Source organism: Chrysoperla carnea, chromosome X, assembly GCF_905475395.1.
Source record: "Chrysoperla carnea chromosome X, inChrCarn1.1, whole genome shotgun sequence".
In the NCBI taxonomy this organism is placed as follows: Eukaryota; Metazoa; Arthropoda; class Insecta; order Neuroptera; family Chrysopidae; genus Chrysoperla; species Chrysoperla carnea.
This window is the reverse complement of record NC_058342.1, coordinates 37,125,689-37,140,528: the sequence shown is the minus strand read 5'-3', so window position 1 is coordinate 37,140,528 and position 14,840 is coordinate 37,125,689. Positions and strand designations below refer to the sequence as shown.

General features: G+C 32.5%; 2 protein-coding genes across 2 annotated transcripts; one reads left to right on the top strand and one right to left on the bottom strand.

Moving 5' to 3' along the window:
• The first annotated feature begins 1,310 nt into the window (after positions 1–1,310).
• LOC123302308 (adenylate kinase) lies at positions 1,311–5,732 on the top strand. Its single transcript, XM_044885183.1, has 3 exons — positions 1,311–1,604; positions 1,675–2,079; positions 3,400–5,732. The coding sequence occupies exons 1-3, from the start codon at positions 1,506–1,508 to the stop codon at positions 3,613–3,615; spliced, it is 720 nt and encodes a 239-aa protein (XP_044741118.1). The 5' UTR covers positions 1,311–1,505; the 3' UTR covers positions 3,616–5,732.
• A 934-nt stretch (positions 5,733–6,666) lies between these two features.
• Positions 6,667–13,542, bottom strand: LOC123302306 (WD repeat-containing protein 35). The gene is made up of 16 exons (XM_044885176.1): positions 13,280–13,542; positions 12,880–13,218; positions 12,381–12,483; positions 11,799–12,125; positions 10,920–11,423; positions 10,749–10,862; positions 10,383–10,674; positions 9,846–10,107; positions 9,600–9,778; positions 9,190–9,537; positions 8,936–9,131; positions 8,171–8,383; positions 7,980–8,106; positions 7,688–7,923; positions 6,929–7,053; positions 6,667–6,864 (listed from the first exon to the last, which is right to left on the bottom strand). The coding sequence occupies exons 1-16, from the start codon at positions 13,301–13,303 to the stop codon at positions 6,687–6,689; spliced, it is 3,567 nt and encodes a 1,188-aa protein (XP_044741111.1). The 5' UTR covers positions 13,304–13,542; the 3' UTR covers positions 6,667–6,686.
• Positions 13,543–14,840: the final 1,298 nt, after the last annotated feature.

Genomic DNA, 14,840 nt, shown 5'->3' with positions numbered 1-14,840 from the left:
TGTTAAAGAGCAAGCATGCCTCACGCCTGGCTCTAAGGCCCTAAACCTATTATTTTAATGTTAACCATTTCAAAACAAATATATCATTTTTTTTAATTAATAAATATATTCTTTGTTGAAGGAGTAACTTATATTATTCATATTATTTTTTATCCAACTACAATACCACTCCCCCGCCCCCACCCCCGCATTTCCACCACCATTATTACTCTCATTAAAATTTGAAACTGTGCTGTCAATATATGTTCAATTCGGATTTCAAGTTGGAACTTTTATTTGGATTCTGAGTGTACTTAAGTACAAATTGTAAGATTAATAAACGCTTTTTTAAATTTCTTTACAAAAACATCCGTCAACTAATTTATGTCCAAAAACATTTTTAATTTTAATAATTTATCGGATGTTTCAATAACCTCGGCTCGAATTCTATCTTGTTACGTAAAAAAAAAACTAATTATGCCATGCCATTATAAACAAATGCAATTTTTGTACATTGGCGTCTACGATATTTTCTAAATTTTCTTAAAATTTAAATAAATTTTCATCTATATGTAATTTTAATAATAAATCAATTAAATAATTTTAATAATTAATCAGATTTTTCTTAATCGTCGATCCATATTCTATCGTGCGTAAAATTATACGTCATAACGTTTAATCAAGTAGTTTGACGTTACGTTACGTATATTTGCAATAGCTGTTGTTTAATTGCAAATATACGTACGATGCACAATTTTTGGTCACTATCATAAAATCCGTTTCAAATTTTCTAGCAAGATTCTGTAATTTGACGCCCTTTTTTGTGCGTTAAGAGTCATTTCTACTCATACAAACTTCAAACGTTGGAACATTTTACGGACGTATTTTTCAAGTTGGAGCCGATTTAACGCTTTCAGTTTACAAAAGTTGTGTTTAAATAATGCTCAGTAATTCTCAACACCTCATGTGTTTTAAAGAAAACAAATAATTGACTGAGTTATTTGTTGAAATACCATGTAAAGACAGTGTTGATTAAAGAGAATCAAAGAATTGAGTACATAATTCAAAGACGACCATTCATAACGTCAGCGTTTTACGTTGCAATAAGCTGAGCCCAACTTTAAATAAATAAAAGATTGATATATTTAAAAAAATATTTTTTTAATGACGAATTAAAAATAAATAACTGTATCGAAGCGTAGAAATAAAATGAGTGATCGTAATTGAATAATTTTATGGATTGTTAAATAAAAAGCGAATGAATATTAGTTAAAATTTAAAATTGGCGCCAATGAAAAGAGCCGTGAGTGTGAACCTTGTAATATGCTTGTAGTGTTGGCACTTGTATTTGAAATAGCACGTTCTAAAGGTCACCACTTAACCTGGCTTATCAAATCACAAATGGCTTTGATATATAACTAAATTGCATTCAAGTATTCAAAGTGAAAAGTGATTTTTCATTAATTTTTCTGTAGCTGGTTCACTTGTTTTAACATTTACCGTGCGAATACAATTCAAACGAAATCATGCCTCCAGCACAAGCCGCACCAAAATTGAATGAAAGTGTCGATCGTGGCATTAATGCCGTTTTACTGGGACCACCTGGTTCGGGAAAAGGTACACAGGTAAATACGATTACATAACTTAAGATATTTTCAAATAATTTTTAGGTTAATTTTGTGAAATTTTTTTTAGGCACCACTTTTAAAGAAAAAATACTGTGTATGTCATCTTTCAACAGGTGACATGTTACGAGCTGAAACCTCTTCAGGTTCCAAGCTTGGTAAAGAACTAAAAAAAGTTATGGACGAAGGTAAATTAGTGAGTGATGATTTGGTTGTGGATTTAATTGCAACGAATTTAGATAAGCCAGAATGTAGTAATGGGTTCCTTCTTGATGGATTTCCACGGTCTGTACCGCAGGCGGAAAAATTAGATAAATTATTAGAGGAACGGAAAACTCCGTTGGATGCGGTTATTGAATTTGGGATCGATGATAATTTACTTGTACGTCGAATTACTGGACGATTAATTCATCCAGCTAGTGGTCGATCTTATCATGAAGAGTTTCAACCGCCAAAAGTTCATATGGTCGATGATGTAAGTTTTAACTTCTCATTTATTACATATATTTTATCGTTAAGTTTATTCGGACACTATATCGTGCACCTATTATCCTAGGATATCAGGCAAAGAACCAAATTCAAGTATTTTTTTACGTAAATTACGAATTCGTTGTCGAATCTGACGAAAAATTAATAGTTTTTTATTTATTAAACGAAAATTTTCTTAACTGTCAATTAAAATGATTTTTGGTGATTACAAAATGGATAAAGGGGTTAAGTTAATTAAAAACTGATTGTTAATTAATTTATTTTTTATTAAATATGCTTAAAATGTACAAAAAATGTTATTAAACGTCAAAAATGAATATTTCAAAATAACTTAATTTGAGGTTATGTTGTTCAATTTAATGCATCTTGGATTTCGTTTGCACTTTAGCGTCCCTTCGTAAAAATTCTCCTAGAACACCAGGAAAAGACCATTTTTTACGTATATTACGAATCCGTTCTCGGAGCTGGTGAAAATAGTTTTTCTTTAAGTTAAGAAAATCAACTTTTATTGTCAAAATAAGTGATTTTTCGGACCTAATAATGAATAAATGGGTGGACCCCCTTAAAATATTTAATTTCTTATTATTTTGGAAGGCACAATTAATACGTGTTTGGATTGTTTTTACTATTCGGCCGGATACCGGAGAGTAATTCATTGAAACAGCCCCAAAAAGTGTCATGAGCTTCACGTGTGAAGATGTTTGGTCGGCCTTTTTCAGTTTCAAGATCTCCTAAATAGTCGAATACAATAAATATGGCGCATACTTGTTATCGTCACTGTTTAAATCAAAATACCGGGTCGAATATCCGGCACTCCGGCCTTGTACTTCGCCGAATGTCCAGTATTTGACCAAACAACTCTCCGTTTCGTTTATAATATGGATATCAAATATGGTATTATCGTTAGTCAAAAATAAATCATGAAATTTGAAAACACGTAACCTAAAACGCGGGTAAGCCCTGCTGTGATGCCATAGACCATCAATTAGTTCAGTGTAGACAGCTGGGTATAATATAAACATAGATAATAAGTATTTATATTTATTATAATCAGATGTCTATGAATATATCTGTCAAACTTATTTGTGTTATTTCGTATAGTGATACAAATATTACATCATCAAATTAGATGCATGCGTTTTAGACAGTTTAAAAAAGGTTTAAAATTTAAGTTTTTGGCAAGAAAGTTTGTGTATTTTTCCGAAATAAATTTTTGGTTGCTTTTTATTAGCAAAATCAACATTTTGAAGTACTTTATCAAAAATAATGGAATACCCTATTAATTAAATAAATTTTTGTTTTACAGATAACTGGTGAACCATTAATTCGTCGTTCGGATGATAATGCTGCAGCATTAATCAAACGCTTAAATACTTATCATACTCAAACAACTCCTTTAGTCGATTACTATCAACGTAAACATATCCATCATCGAGTCGATGCCGCCCAATCAGCTGGTGCTGTATTTCAAAGTATCGATTCAATATTCATGAGGTGCATGCGTTTTAAAAGTACAGCCTAAATCTAAAAGTCTACAACTCTACAGCTCTAAAGCTCTACAGCTCTAATTCCAGATAAATCATAATAAATCATAAAAAACCATTCAGTGTATCCTTCAAAACCTCCAAAACTCAACAAAATTTGTTGTATTTTTTGATTTTCTCAAGATTTGAGATCAACTGCCTAAAAAATAAAAAGTTTCCGTTTGCATATGACGTCATTACTTATCAGGGTTGCTAATATTTTAGAAGATTTCAACATGTTTCAAAGAAATTCATTAATCGGGAAGAAATTAGGGAGTTTTCCTGTAATTCAAATTGGCTGTGATGAAATATTAAGAAAATCAACTTTCATTATAATTCATTGTGCCACGCAATTGGGGAAAACGGGAAAACCTCAGTGGATTTTTCCAATTTTGAATAGGATTGGCGATCAACCTGGAAATCTGGAAATGTCAAACAATTTTGAGATTCTAAAATGGTTTAAAAACAATATCTTTCTAGTTTTTAAAATTAGAAATTCGAAGACCTGATTGATTCTTCGTCGAAATCTTGAAATGTATATATATGACATTGATTTTAGCCACAAAATCTCATTTTTGAGTTCGATTTATCCTAATTAATGGTTTTTTTTTGACGCAAATACAGATTTCTTCAAAATTTCAGATGAACAATTCGATCGCCAACCTGAGTTTGTTGATTAATCGAACGATAAGCGATTTATAAAAGAAAATTTTGGAATCCTATCACGTTTTCACATGTTTGTAATCTATGTAAATTTAATGTCGTAAACTACAGAGTGGCCCCAACAAATACATCATTTTTATTGGTAAATTTAACACCAGCCATTAGGATCTATCCAAAATGTGCAGAATTTCGACCATTTTGGTCCATAATATCTTGATATTTGGACACATTTGTTTTCAATAGCTTCCAATTCAGAAGTGAGACCGATGAATGATCATGGTCTTCCGGAATAGTTCTTCAGGACATTCTGGACTATTCTTTCTTCTTCAAAATGATCTCACAAAACTTGTATATGTGTTAAATGTCATCCATCCAACCCTGTATTAACTGCCAAAACGTAAAAAAATGTACGTTTATATAGCAAAGTGGTGCTTTACATGTAAATTCCAAGCCCTAATTCCCCCCGTCCAACATCCAACGTCTCTCCAACCCCCACCCACCCCGTCTATATCAATAAAAGAAGAATTCTTATTTTTAGAAATGGGTTTATTTTAATATAGAGGACTTTTCTTTTTAAAAATATGTATATAGTGAATCTTTTCTGTTTAAACAGAGGTCACAGGGTCAGGTCGTTTGATAGTGACCTCTTTGATAGTCAATTGTTTTTAAACTTTGGCCAATGTTGTTATTTTTTTCCTTTTTTTTTTATGAAATAATTTGGGATGTATATTTGTAGTGTAGATTGTTGGCCAATTTATACTAAAATTTTCAAAATACTGGAAAAGTGGCTACGCCAAATTGAAGCTAATTTTTCTTGCCACTGCATACATGTTACAATTATGGGTTTCATGTTTCTACATAATATTAAGATAAGAATGGGATAATAATTTCAAAAATGATCCTTAAATGTTCGTTTCTTTAATTGGTTTTAATGATAATGAATCGGAATGAATTGGAAAATTCTGATTCATTAATCGGACTTTTTTATCAGGGCGTGCAAATCATTAAAGAAGAAGTGAGGAGTTTAAAGTTTTTCTAGGCCATCGAGTCAATAAAAACAAGAAACTCTTTTTTCGAGTTAGAGAACATTTTTTGATGTCAAAATGTGGCTGATAATTCTACGATTTTTAGCTGATCTTCAGACATTTTCGATATAAGGTTTATTTTGAGACAAATTTCTCATTCATTTTACATCGGTGGATAACAACTACACTTTATGCTGTGTCCGTTAGGTAATTGTCAGTTTCAAACAATATATGCTTTGTCGACAGCACACAATTAAAAAACAAAGTTATCAGAACGTGACGTATTTGGTTTTTCGTCGGAGTTGAACATTTAAGTATGATTTTGTTTGAAATTATTAGTTTTAAGGACCTTATAAGCATAATAATTTTTTTTTTTGAAATCTATAATTGGTAACGACCAAAAATCTTGATCTATTCTAAAATAAAAATCAATCAATCAATCATTCCGCATAATATTAAAATAAATTTAAAAAGAGAAATACATATCACAAAGTTGGCGCATGCGTAATACTGATGTGCAGCATTCTGACTGATTAAATTAAATAAAAACTCTGTTTCAAGTGGAAAGTCTTTAACCTACATTTTACTGCAAAATTTTGATCCCAAGAATAAATGTAAAAATTTTTGTGTAAGAATGTGCGGAGAGGATTTTCCTTTTAAATAAATAATAATTTGTATAAAATTCAGCAAAACAAAAACTCAGGCCTGTGAGAAAATTTTCAAAATTTATTTTTGTTCTGAAATCAATAAAAAAATGTACCGTGTAAAGTTTTTCGATTTTTATTTTTTTTTTACAGATATTTCAAGCACTGGCTCTAGTTTTGTGGGCTCTGAAAAGGGTTTGACCCATAGAATTGAATTTTGGTAGTTTTAGACCCATTTACTCGGTCAGTTTTCCACAATCCGTATTTTTCGATAAAAAATGTATGAAAATTCATACAAGGAATGACCCATACTTTCACTAAATCTTCCACAGAACCCCTGCAAATTCTTCCAAAAAGTTTGATTTTTTTTTTTGCTTGGTTGTTCACCACAATCCGTATTTTTCGACAAAAAATGCATAAAAATTGGAATTATGGAAATTTGAAATCCTCAGAAATGCATTCTACGGATCAAAAAACATAAGGAATGCCGTATACTCCAGGAAATCTTCCACAAAACCCCTGCTGGCGCCTCCGAAAAGAGTGATTTTTTTACGAAAAAATTTTGGTTTTTTGATGACCCAAAAGTACACTTTGGATGTAACAAACTTTGGTTATGGAGTTTAAAAAGCCTCCTAAGAATAAGAACTGATAAGAAATTTAAAGGGAGCTCTGCAAAGGGTTCAAAACTGGGAGGTTTTTGTGGAAAAAAAATTCAAAATTGTATTTCCAAAAATGGATTTATTGACTTATTTTTGGTTGTCTACAAAGCGGGCACAAATTATATTTGGCCATTTCACGAACGTCCGCATTCTCAAAACAATTCCAACAAGTCCATATCAATTTTGGATCCATTATTGGTACACCTGTTGCTAAACATGTGGGGAATCGAACATCACAACTTGGACAAACACTATACCTACAAAAGAAAAACACACGGTACATTCTGAATATTGTACCGCTTAGAAATAATAATTATTTACCAATCAGGTATCATTGTTTCGCAGCTGATGCATTCGTTCCGTAAAATTTGTTTATCTTTTGGCGAGTGGTTTTTAAATATATCGTTTGCTATCGTTTTGTAACGCTCTTTTTCGGTTTCTCCAATCTGTAAATTAATTTAATTCAATGTTAACGAATCCAAAATTTAATCAAGGTTGAGGTCGACTCGAAAATTCTGAAAATAACGAATTTTGAGACTCTGCAAAAGTTTGGAATTTTGCGAAGATTTTGCGCGGGTCTCTAGAATTAACCTTCAACCAATCGGAGCGAATCGGATTGAATTGTAAAAAAAGTTTCTGTTTCATTCCAATTGCAACACCAATTAAAATTTTGAATCGAAATTCAATTGAAATAAATCGGGTTTAATTGGAAAAAAGTTTCCAATTCATTCCGATTGAATCCAATAGAATAATCGAAAATTTTCCAATTGATTGCCATTCATGAATGAGATCGAATTGAAAATATGAATTGGGTTCTATTGGATTAAAGTGGAATTCAATCGGAACGAATTGGAAATTTGAATCGGACTTTTTTATCTAGAACAATATTGTTACTTTTCCAATCCCTTAAATCCCCCACTGGGACAAGAGGCTACATTACTCTTCTCAGGGGTGTCGCCAGTTGTAGTTGCCCCTACCTGTACCCCGCCTCTCCCATGGTGACGCCCATGCCTCTCATATATTATTATTATTAAGGAGGTTGTCATTTACTACTATTACATTCGAGTTTGCGTAATTTACCTGATCGGATGATATTAACTTAACAAATGCCTTCGAACACATCGAAAATACTTCACATAATCGACTTGTCAACGCTAATATTCGATAAACTTGTTCTTCACTTAAAATATCATCGTACTCCCGTAATTTCGCTGATGTTATAAATGCTTGACGTGTTTTGCCATCGTATAGATTTAAATGAGCGATTGCCAATAAGTGATATGCAACAGCATTGCGCCAACGATTCGCTATTAAAACTGCAACAAATTACAATTAATTCGCAATCATTAAGAATTGATTTTAGAGCTTTTACCATCATATTTAATCGAGTTCATTTCACTATTTTCTTTTCGATGTTTGTCGACGAGTGTGGCTCCTAAAATAAACCATCGTTTAACTTTCAGTGGATTATTGACAGTTTTCGCAAATTCCTTGCCGTACTGGAAAATTAAAATAAATGTTTTCAATGCAAATCCAAAAGTTTACAAAACCTATAAAACTTACATCATAAGCTAATATGGCTGCTTCTAAATACTTATTCGCTTTTTGATAAACTTCAATCGCTTGTGGAACACGATTATCTTGAATTAAACGATTTACGTACTCGGATAAAACGCTATCCATTTCAGGTATCGAATATTCTTTGGCTAAATTTACAGCTAATTCCCATTCGTTGTGTTTCGTACATAATGCTACGGCTTTTTTCACTTCATTGCACTAAAAAAACGATTTTTAATTTGGAAACCCCGCCAAAAAGTGACATATGACAGCCGTGTCGAACCTTTATGCATCAAGGAATGTTTAATGAATGAAATGTCAAATCGTGATTATTGGGGAAAAAATGTGTATGTCAGCTAGAACGCACCACTGGAGTTTATTCCTTAAGTGTTTTATAGAATACTGTGTTCGTCAGGTTATTGTCAGTTTCAAACAATAGATTGTCGACAGCACACAAGTATACAAGTTATACACACGAATTACTTAAAAGTGAAAGGTGTACACGAACTAGTCATCTGTCAAATGATTTCTAAACGAGTCTAATAATGTTATTCATTTCTGAAAATAAGGACTCGCAGACACAGGTAAATGAAAACATGTTTAAAATAGCACGAGTGAGCTTTTTCAAACAGTTAAATATGTCTGCTAACGAATTCCTAGTTTTAAAAATTTTTTATTCTTATAGTGAACTTTGTGATCGATGGCTTGCCCAAAGTATTGTGTAGCGTACCATTGGTTCGCCATCCTTGACGTATAATTATAATTCTTTACCTTTGCAAAAGCATTCGCAGCTGATATACATAATCCAACCGATGATAACATTTCACCTATTTTCAACAATAACGGATCTTTTCGATTTAGTTCCGCTACAAGTTTTTCCAACGCATCATAATTTTCCAAATGATAGTACGCCAATGCCAACATTGCTGTGTTTTGTGATTTTAGAAAGTATTCTTTTCCATTTGACCTAGAAAAGTCGAAATTATTTTTCGCTGTAATTAGGGTAAAGAGTAAATTTTACTAACCAGTTATATCGTTCGGCATAATAATTACCAATTCCGTTATAAATTTCCCTCGATTTAACAATATCCGCTTTCATATTGGGACTAATCAATTGTCGCACTTTGAACCAATCACCTAATTTTTTATACAATTCCAAAACTAAATCACGTCGATCACTTTCGATATATAATCGTTCAGCTTCGTCGAAATCTTTGGTATATGTAGCGATTTCCGCTTTAACAAGACCTTGATTACGATTGCGATTTAATTGATTGATAAATTCGATGCCCACTAAATCTTGACAATAGACATAGGCAACTTCAGCTGTTACTAAATCTAATTGTTTTAATGCGGCTTCCGCTAGTAATCGCCTAAAAACAATCAAAATAACTTTAAGTTTTGGATTTTGTTTTGGAAGTTGACATCAAGTTACCATAATCGAGGATGTGCATTATCCACAATAAATTGTCTAGCTTCTTTGATTCCAACTTTACTTAATAGTTCCCGTGTATCCCGTAACGATTTTATCTCCATGTCCACAATCAAATCTTTATGGAAATTATCTGGATTTGATATGATATCATCCAGAAGTACTGTTTTTATTTCTAAATCCTGTCAAAACCGTTCAAATCAAAAATCCTTAAGGAATTGTGTGTCTAGGAACCTTGTGTGATATTACCTTAAAACTACATAAATATCCAGAACATGTAATCGGTTCTTCTGGATTGACTCCTCGAAAGACGTACAGTCGTGCTTTTTCCATAATAGCCAACATATGTGGATTATCTGATGCCCAACATAAATCCCAAACATCTTTTCGCTCCAATCGACTTGTGGATCCATCATTGTTCTCAGTGTCAATTAATTCGCCTCGCATAAAACCAGGATCGGATCGTAAGGAAAATACAACTAATTGTCCATCACTTATTAATGCAGCTTTCCTGGATAATGAAAAGGTTAGTTCGAAAGGTAACCCGGATGTAATTCGAAAGGTGAAAGGTGACTCAACCCAATCTCCCGAGAATATTTCGAGATCAAAACCTGGCTAAAACATAACTAGAACACCAAAGGATCCAGTTGAGGGTCCCCGACCGGATCCTTTCATATTCCAAGCTGTATTTTTAATAAGCAAGCTTTAATTTTTCTCGGAGAAACATGATTGAAGCAAATTATTATGACATTTTGGATTCTAAATAAAGGGTTTCTAGATATTTACGTGCTGTTGCAGTTAATTCGAATCATTTGAGAGATGCCTTTGGTGACAAAAGTATACTTGTTGACAAGTGACACATGTGGTAACTCGTAATGGTTGACGTCACCATTCTGGCGTCCAATTAATAATGTTGTGTCAGAACATGTGACACACTGGATGTCACTAATGGTTGGATTGTCATCGAAGTATGGCATACGTCGAGCTGGTGGATTTGCGTCGTCTTGTGCCAGCAATGCTTCTTCTCCCGTCACTCGTTCATTTATGTGGTAAATGTATTCACGTTTTCTGGTATGAACTATCAAAAAGAAAATTCCCCAAATTATAAAGCTGAGCTTAAATTGGGTACCATGTCTATCCCTTGATACTTACTTTGATTTGGACGTAAATTATTGTATTGCCATAACAAAAATTGTGTGTTTGAGGTAACAATGACAAGCGATGAATTGATTGTGATGTGTAATGGCTTCAAATCCAGACATTTTTCTGAAATATCCTCGTAAAATTATTAACGTGAAAGGGCTATGGTATTCTTTTTCTTACCGTCAACAATGGTGCACCCTGTATCACATAGCAACAACATATATTTCGATGGTAATTTAGAATTATCAAATTCGACAGCCAAAACACATAAATTCCCATACGAAGCCATACAAAATAAATTTTTCACATACAAAGTATTCACTAAATTTGAATAGGTATCCCAAAAAATTATGGCGATTCCATTTGGGGTCGTTAGTCCCGTTGAAAAAACTAGCGTACGCTTAAAAAAACACCATTTATATCGTGGATGAATATTTGCAAAAAATATATGCGAGTCCACAGTTATGGCTAAACGTAAACCAGCGCCTTCCCATGCACAACCGGTCATTTTACGACCCGGTAATTTTAGTATATTTAATAGTTTTCCACAATTGTTGTAAAATTGTATCGAAATACGATCTCCCGATGATTTTTCCTTGCGTTCGCAGCCAAGTGCAATCATGGAAGCATTATGATTCCATGCTCCAAAACGTATATGCATATCTACATTAAATGTTATTGGTTCTGAAAACAAACAAAAACCTTCTGAACTGCACACTTTTATCCCTAAGGTCAAGGTCATATCCCCTTTCTTGAAATGATTCTTATTATTAGATTCCGATATTCCCATATAATACATAATATATAATTTGCGCCACATTTACGCTCTTAGGGGTAAACAGTGATGTTTACGAAAAAATGTTTCAAACAAAAGTTGTTTATTTTTTTATAAGGAACATTTTTTACATTTAAACTTTTGTTCTATCTCTAACGGTTTACAAGATGGGTCCTACGGACTCAAGAATTGGCCTATTTTGCTAATTAATGATTATGGCACGAAAAAAAATCGGTCTAAAGGGTTAAAAAAGTAATGTTACATGAAAGTGTTACATAATGTACCTTCATCATTGACGTTCCGTAGAAGCATGACATCACCATTATCAAAGCAAACTAAAATCACTGGACAATCATGGCCCACATATCCATAGCGGCCATCATACCATTGTATTGCCACAATTTCGGAATTTGTGTTCAGAATTTCTTTATCTTCGGACAAAACACGCATCATAAAGTTACCCTGATTATCGTATAAATGTAATTGGCCATTGCCAATACTAAATAGCAACATGTTTGCGTCAGGTGACCATTGGACACCACGTAAACTAACATCTTTTAATTCTTTACCCCAAATACGATTACCATTCGCTGCACCCACAATTACAGCACCTAAAGCAAATTATATTCGAAGCTTTACCGTTACGAATCTATAATTCAGTAGTAGTTAAGGTAGTACGAGCGCCAAGGCAAGTTTACACTTGTGGTTGAAATTATTTGTACCTTATTTTCATTTTAAATAACCGAGCAACCCCCCTAAAAATTTTTGAATTTGATTTAGACATCATATAAAAAAAATTAAGCTTTTTATCAAAAATTTGCCCTGGCGCTCGTACACCCTTAAGAACTGTGGAACTCAATTATTACCGTCTTCGTAAACGATGCAAATTTTATTACCATCAAAACTCCATGCCATTCCTGTTACCGTCGATTTATTCCGATTATTTATCATTTCTTCATACCAAATACCCTTAAAAAAAATCCTTCAATTTTACTGGGATAAGAGAAAAAGGGTGCTCATGCTCAAAAATAATTATTTTTTCGAGTTCTTAAAAAATTGTGAGAATTTCTTTCATCACGAGAGTAAAGATGTAAGCAAAAATATATTAACTCAAAATTTTTGGGTCTGTTCATGTAGGTACTTTCGTTAGTCGTACTCAGTAAATTAAAAAAACTTGTGCTAGAAATATGGTGAAATTAGTGCATTAAAAAATAAATTATAAAATTATGTAGAGGTTATGATTTAAAAAGTTAAAGAATATTTAACGCGCGAAATATTTAAAGTACAACCAAAGGATTGAGTTGGACTACATTCTGTACAATGTACTGTTACATTCTGTACAAAGTTGTTCATGCTGTACTATACCTTGTACAACATCCAGACAATAATAACGCCATTACTGTCACTGGTCGTTAACTTATCTAAATTTTCATTCCAAACAATAACTTCGACAGGTTCTGAATGCCCTTCTAATGTTAAATTCATGGATAAATTGCTTGGTAAAGGACCACTTCGTGCCCAAACCGAGGCACTTCCTGTAGTCGGTGCATTTGTTCCACCATGATCTGTATCGGTACCCCCTGTAGCTGTACCCGTATCCAATTTTAGCACTTTTAAAAGTCCTTTTTCGCCACCGATCGCTACGAAACCTTCAATTTTATGCCATGCTATACAATTTAGTTTTGTGTTGTTTGGAATTGCAATCTAAAACAATCATTTAGTTTTTATTCCAGAATTGGTTTAAATTAAAATTGTGTTTGTTTACTTTTTTACTTAGATACGTATGCATTTTTTTAAAAATAATTTACTACTTTGACATTTGGAATGTTGTATATTTGTTGATGGTAACGTGTTACCATGGTCACGTCTTCGTTCTTCGTCTTTGTAACACACGACACGATCGGTAAGCACGATCTTTGTATACCATTACCACGATCGGTCGGTAAGATGGTAAAACACGATCTTAAAGATGACTTAAGATGATCCATTCATCTTTGTTATTATAAAGGTGTGGATACACGGACCACAATTACATACAAACAAAAAAAGTTGAGAGATGAGTTAATAACGCCAAATGAACGCGATTTTTGAATTTTTTGGGTCAAAATTACCTTATAAACTGAGTTTTATCAAATTCCGAAACAACAAAATTTTTGTGAATTTTTCGATTTTTTCTAAGGGGTACCCCTTAAAAAAATTGCAAAAAATCGAAAAAAATTTATCGTTTCCAATTTGGATAAAATTCATATTATAAGGTAATTTTAACCCAAAAACTTCAAAAATCGGGTTCATTTATCATTTGGAGGAGTATTTTTCGAAATAACGTCAAAAATCGATCCAAAATATCGTTTTTCTCCGAAGCTAGTAATGCAATCGCCCAATGAACCCGATTTTTGAATTTTTTGGGTCAAAATTACCTTATAAACTGAGTTTTATCAAATTCCGAAACAACAAAATTTTTTTGAATTTTTCGATTTTTTCCAAGGGGTACCCCTTAGAAAAATTGCAAAAAATCGAAAAAAATTTATCGTTTCCAATTTGGATAAAATTTATATTATAAGGTAATTTTGACCCAAAAAATTCAAAAATCGGGTGTATTTAACATTTGGACGAGTAATTTTCGAAATAACGTCAAAAAACGATCCAAAATATCGTTTTTCTCCGAAACTACTAACTCAATCGCCCAATGAACCCGATTTTTGAATTTTTTGGGTCAAAATTACCTTATAAACTGAGTTTTATCAAATTCCGAAACAACAAAATTTTTTTGAATTTTTCGATTTTTTCCAAGGGGTACCCCTTAGAAAAATTGCAAAAAATCGAAAAAAATTTATCGTTTCCAATTTGGATAAAATTTATATTATAAGGTAATTTTGACCCAAAAAATTCAAAAATCGGGTGTATTTAACATTTGGACGAGTAATTTTCGAAATAACGTCAAAAAACGATCCAAAATATCGTTTTTCTCCGAAACTACTAACTCAATCGCCCAATGAACCCGATTTTTGAATTTTTTGGGTCAAAATTACCTTATAAACTGAGTTTTATCAAATTCCGAAACAACAAAATTTTTTTGAATTTTTCAATTTTTTCCAAGGGGTACCCCTTAAAAAAATTGCAAAAAATCGAAAAAAATTTATCGTTTCCAATTTGGATAAAATTCATATTATAAGGTAATTTTAACCCAAAAACTTCAAAAATCGGGTTCATTTATCATTTGGAGGAGTATTTTTCGAAATAACGTCAAAAATCGATCCAAAATATCGTTTTTCTCCGAAGCTAGTAATGCAATCGCCCAATGAACCCGATTTTTGAATTTTTTGGGT

Excerpts from the sequence above, each read along its gene's own strand:
- LOC123302308 (XM_044885183.1), top strand. The coding sequence starts at position 1,506 with ATGCCTCCAGCACAAGCCGCACCAAAATTGAATGAAAGTGTCGATCGT. Across the intron at positions 1,605-1,674 it reads GTTCGGGAAAAGGTACACAG|GCACCACTTTTAAAGAAAAA; the intron begins GTAAATACGATT and ends AATTTTTTTTAG. Across the intron at positions 2,080-3,399 it reads AAGTTCATATGGTCGATGAT|ATAACTGGTGAACCATTAAT; the intron begins GTAAGTTTTAAC and ends TTTGTTTTACAG.
- LOC123302306 (XM_044885176.1), bottom strand. The coding sequence starts at position 13,303 with ATGCATACGTATCTAAGTAAAAAA. Across the intron at positions 13,219-13,279 it reads ATACGTATCTAAGTAAAAAA|ATTGCAATTCCAAACAACAC; the intron begins GTAAACAAACAC and ends TGATTGTTTTAG. Across the intron at positions 9,538-9,599 it reads AATGCACATCCTCGATTATG|GCGATTACTAGCGGAAGCCG; the intron begins GTAACTTGATGT and ends GATTGTTTTTAG.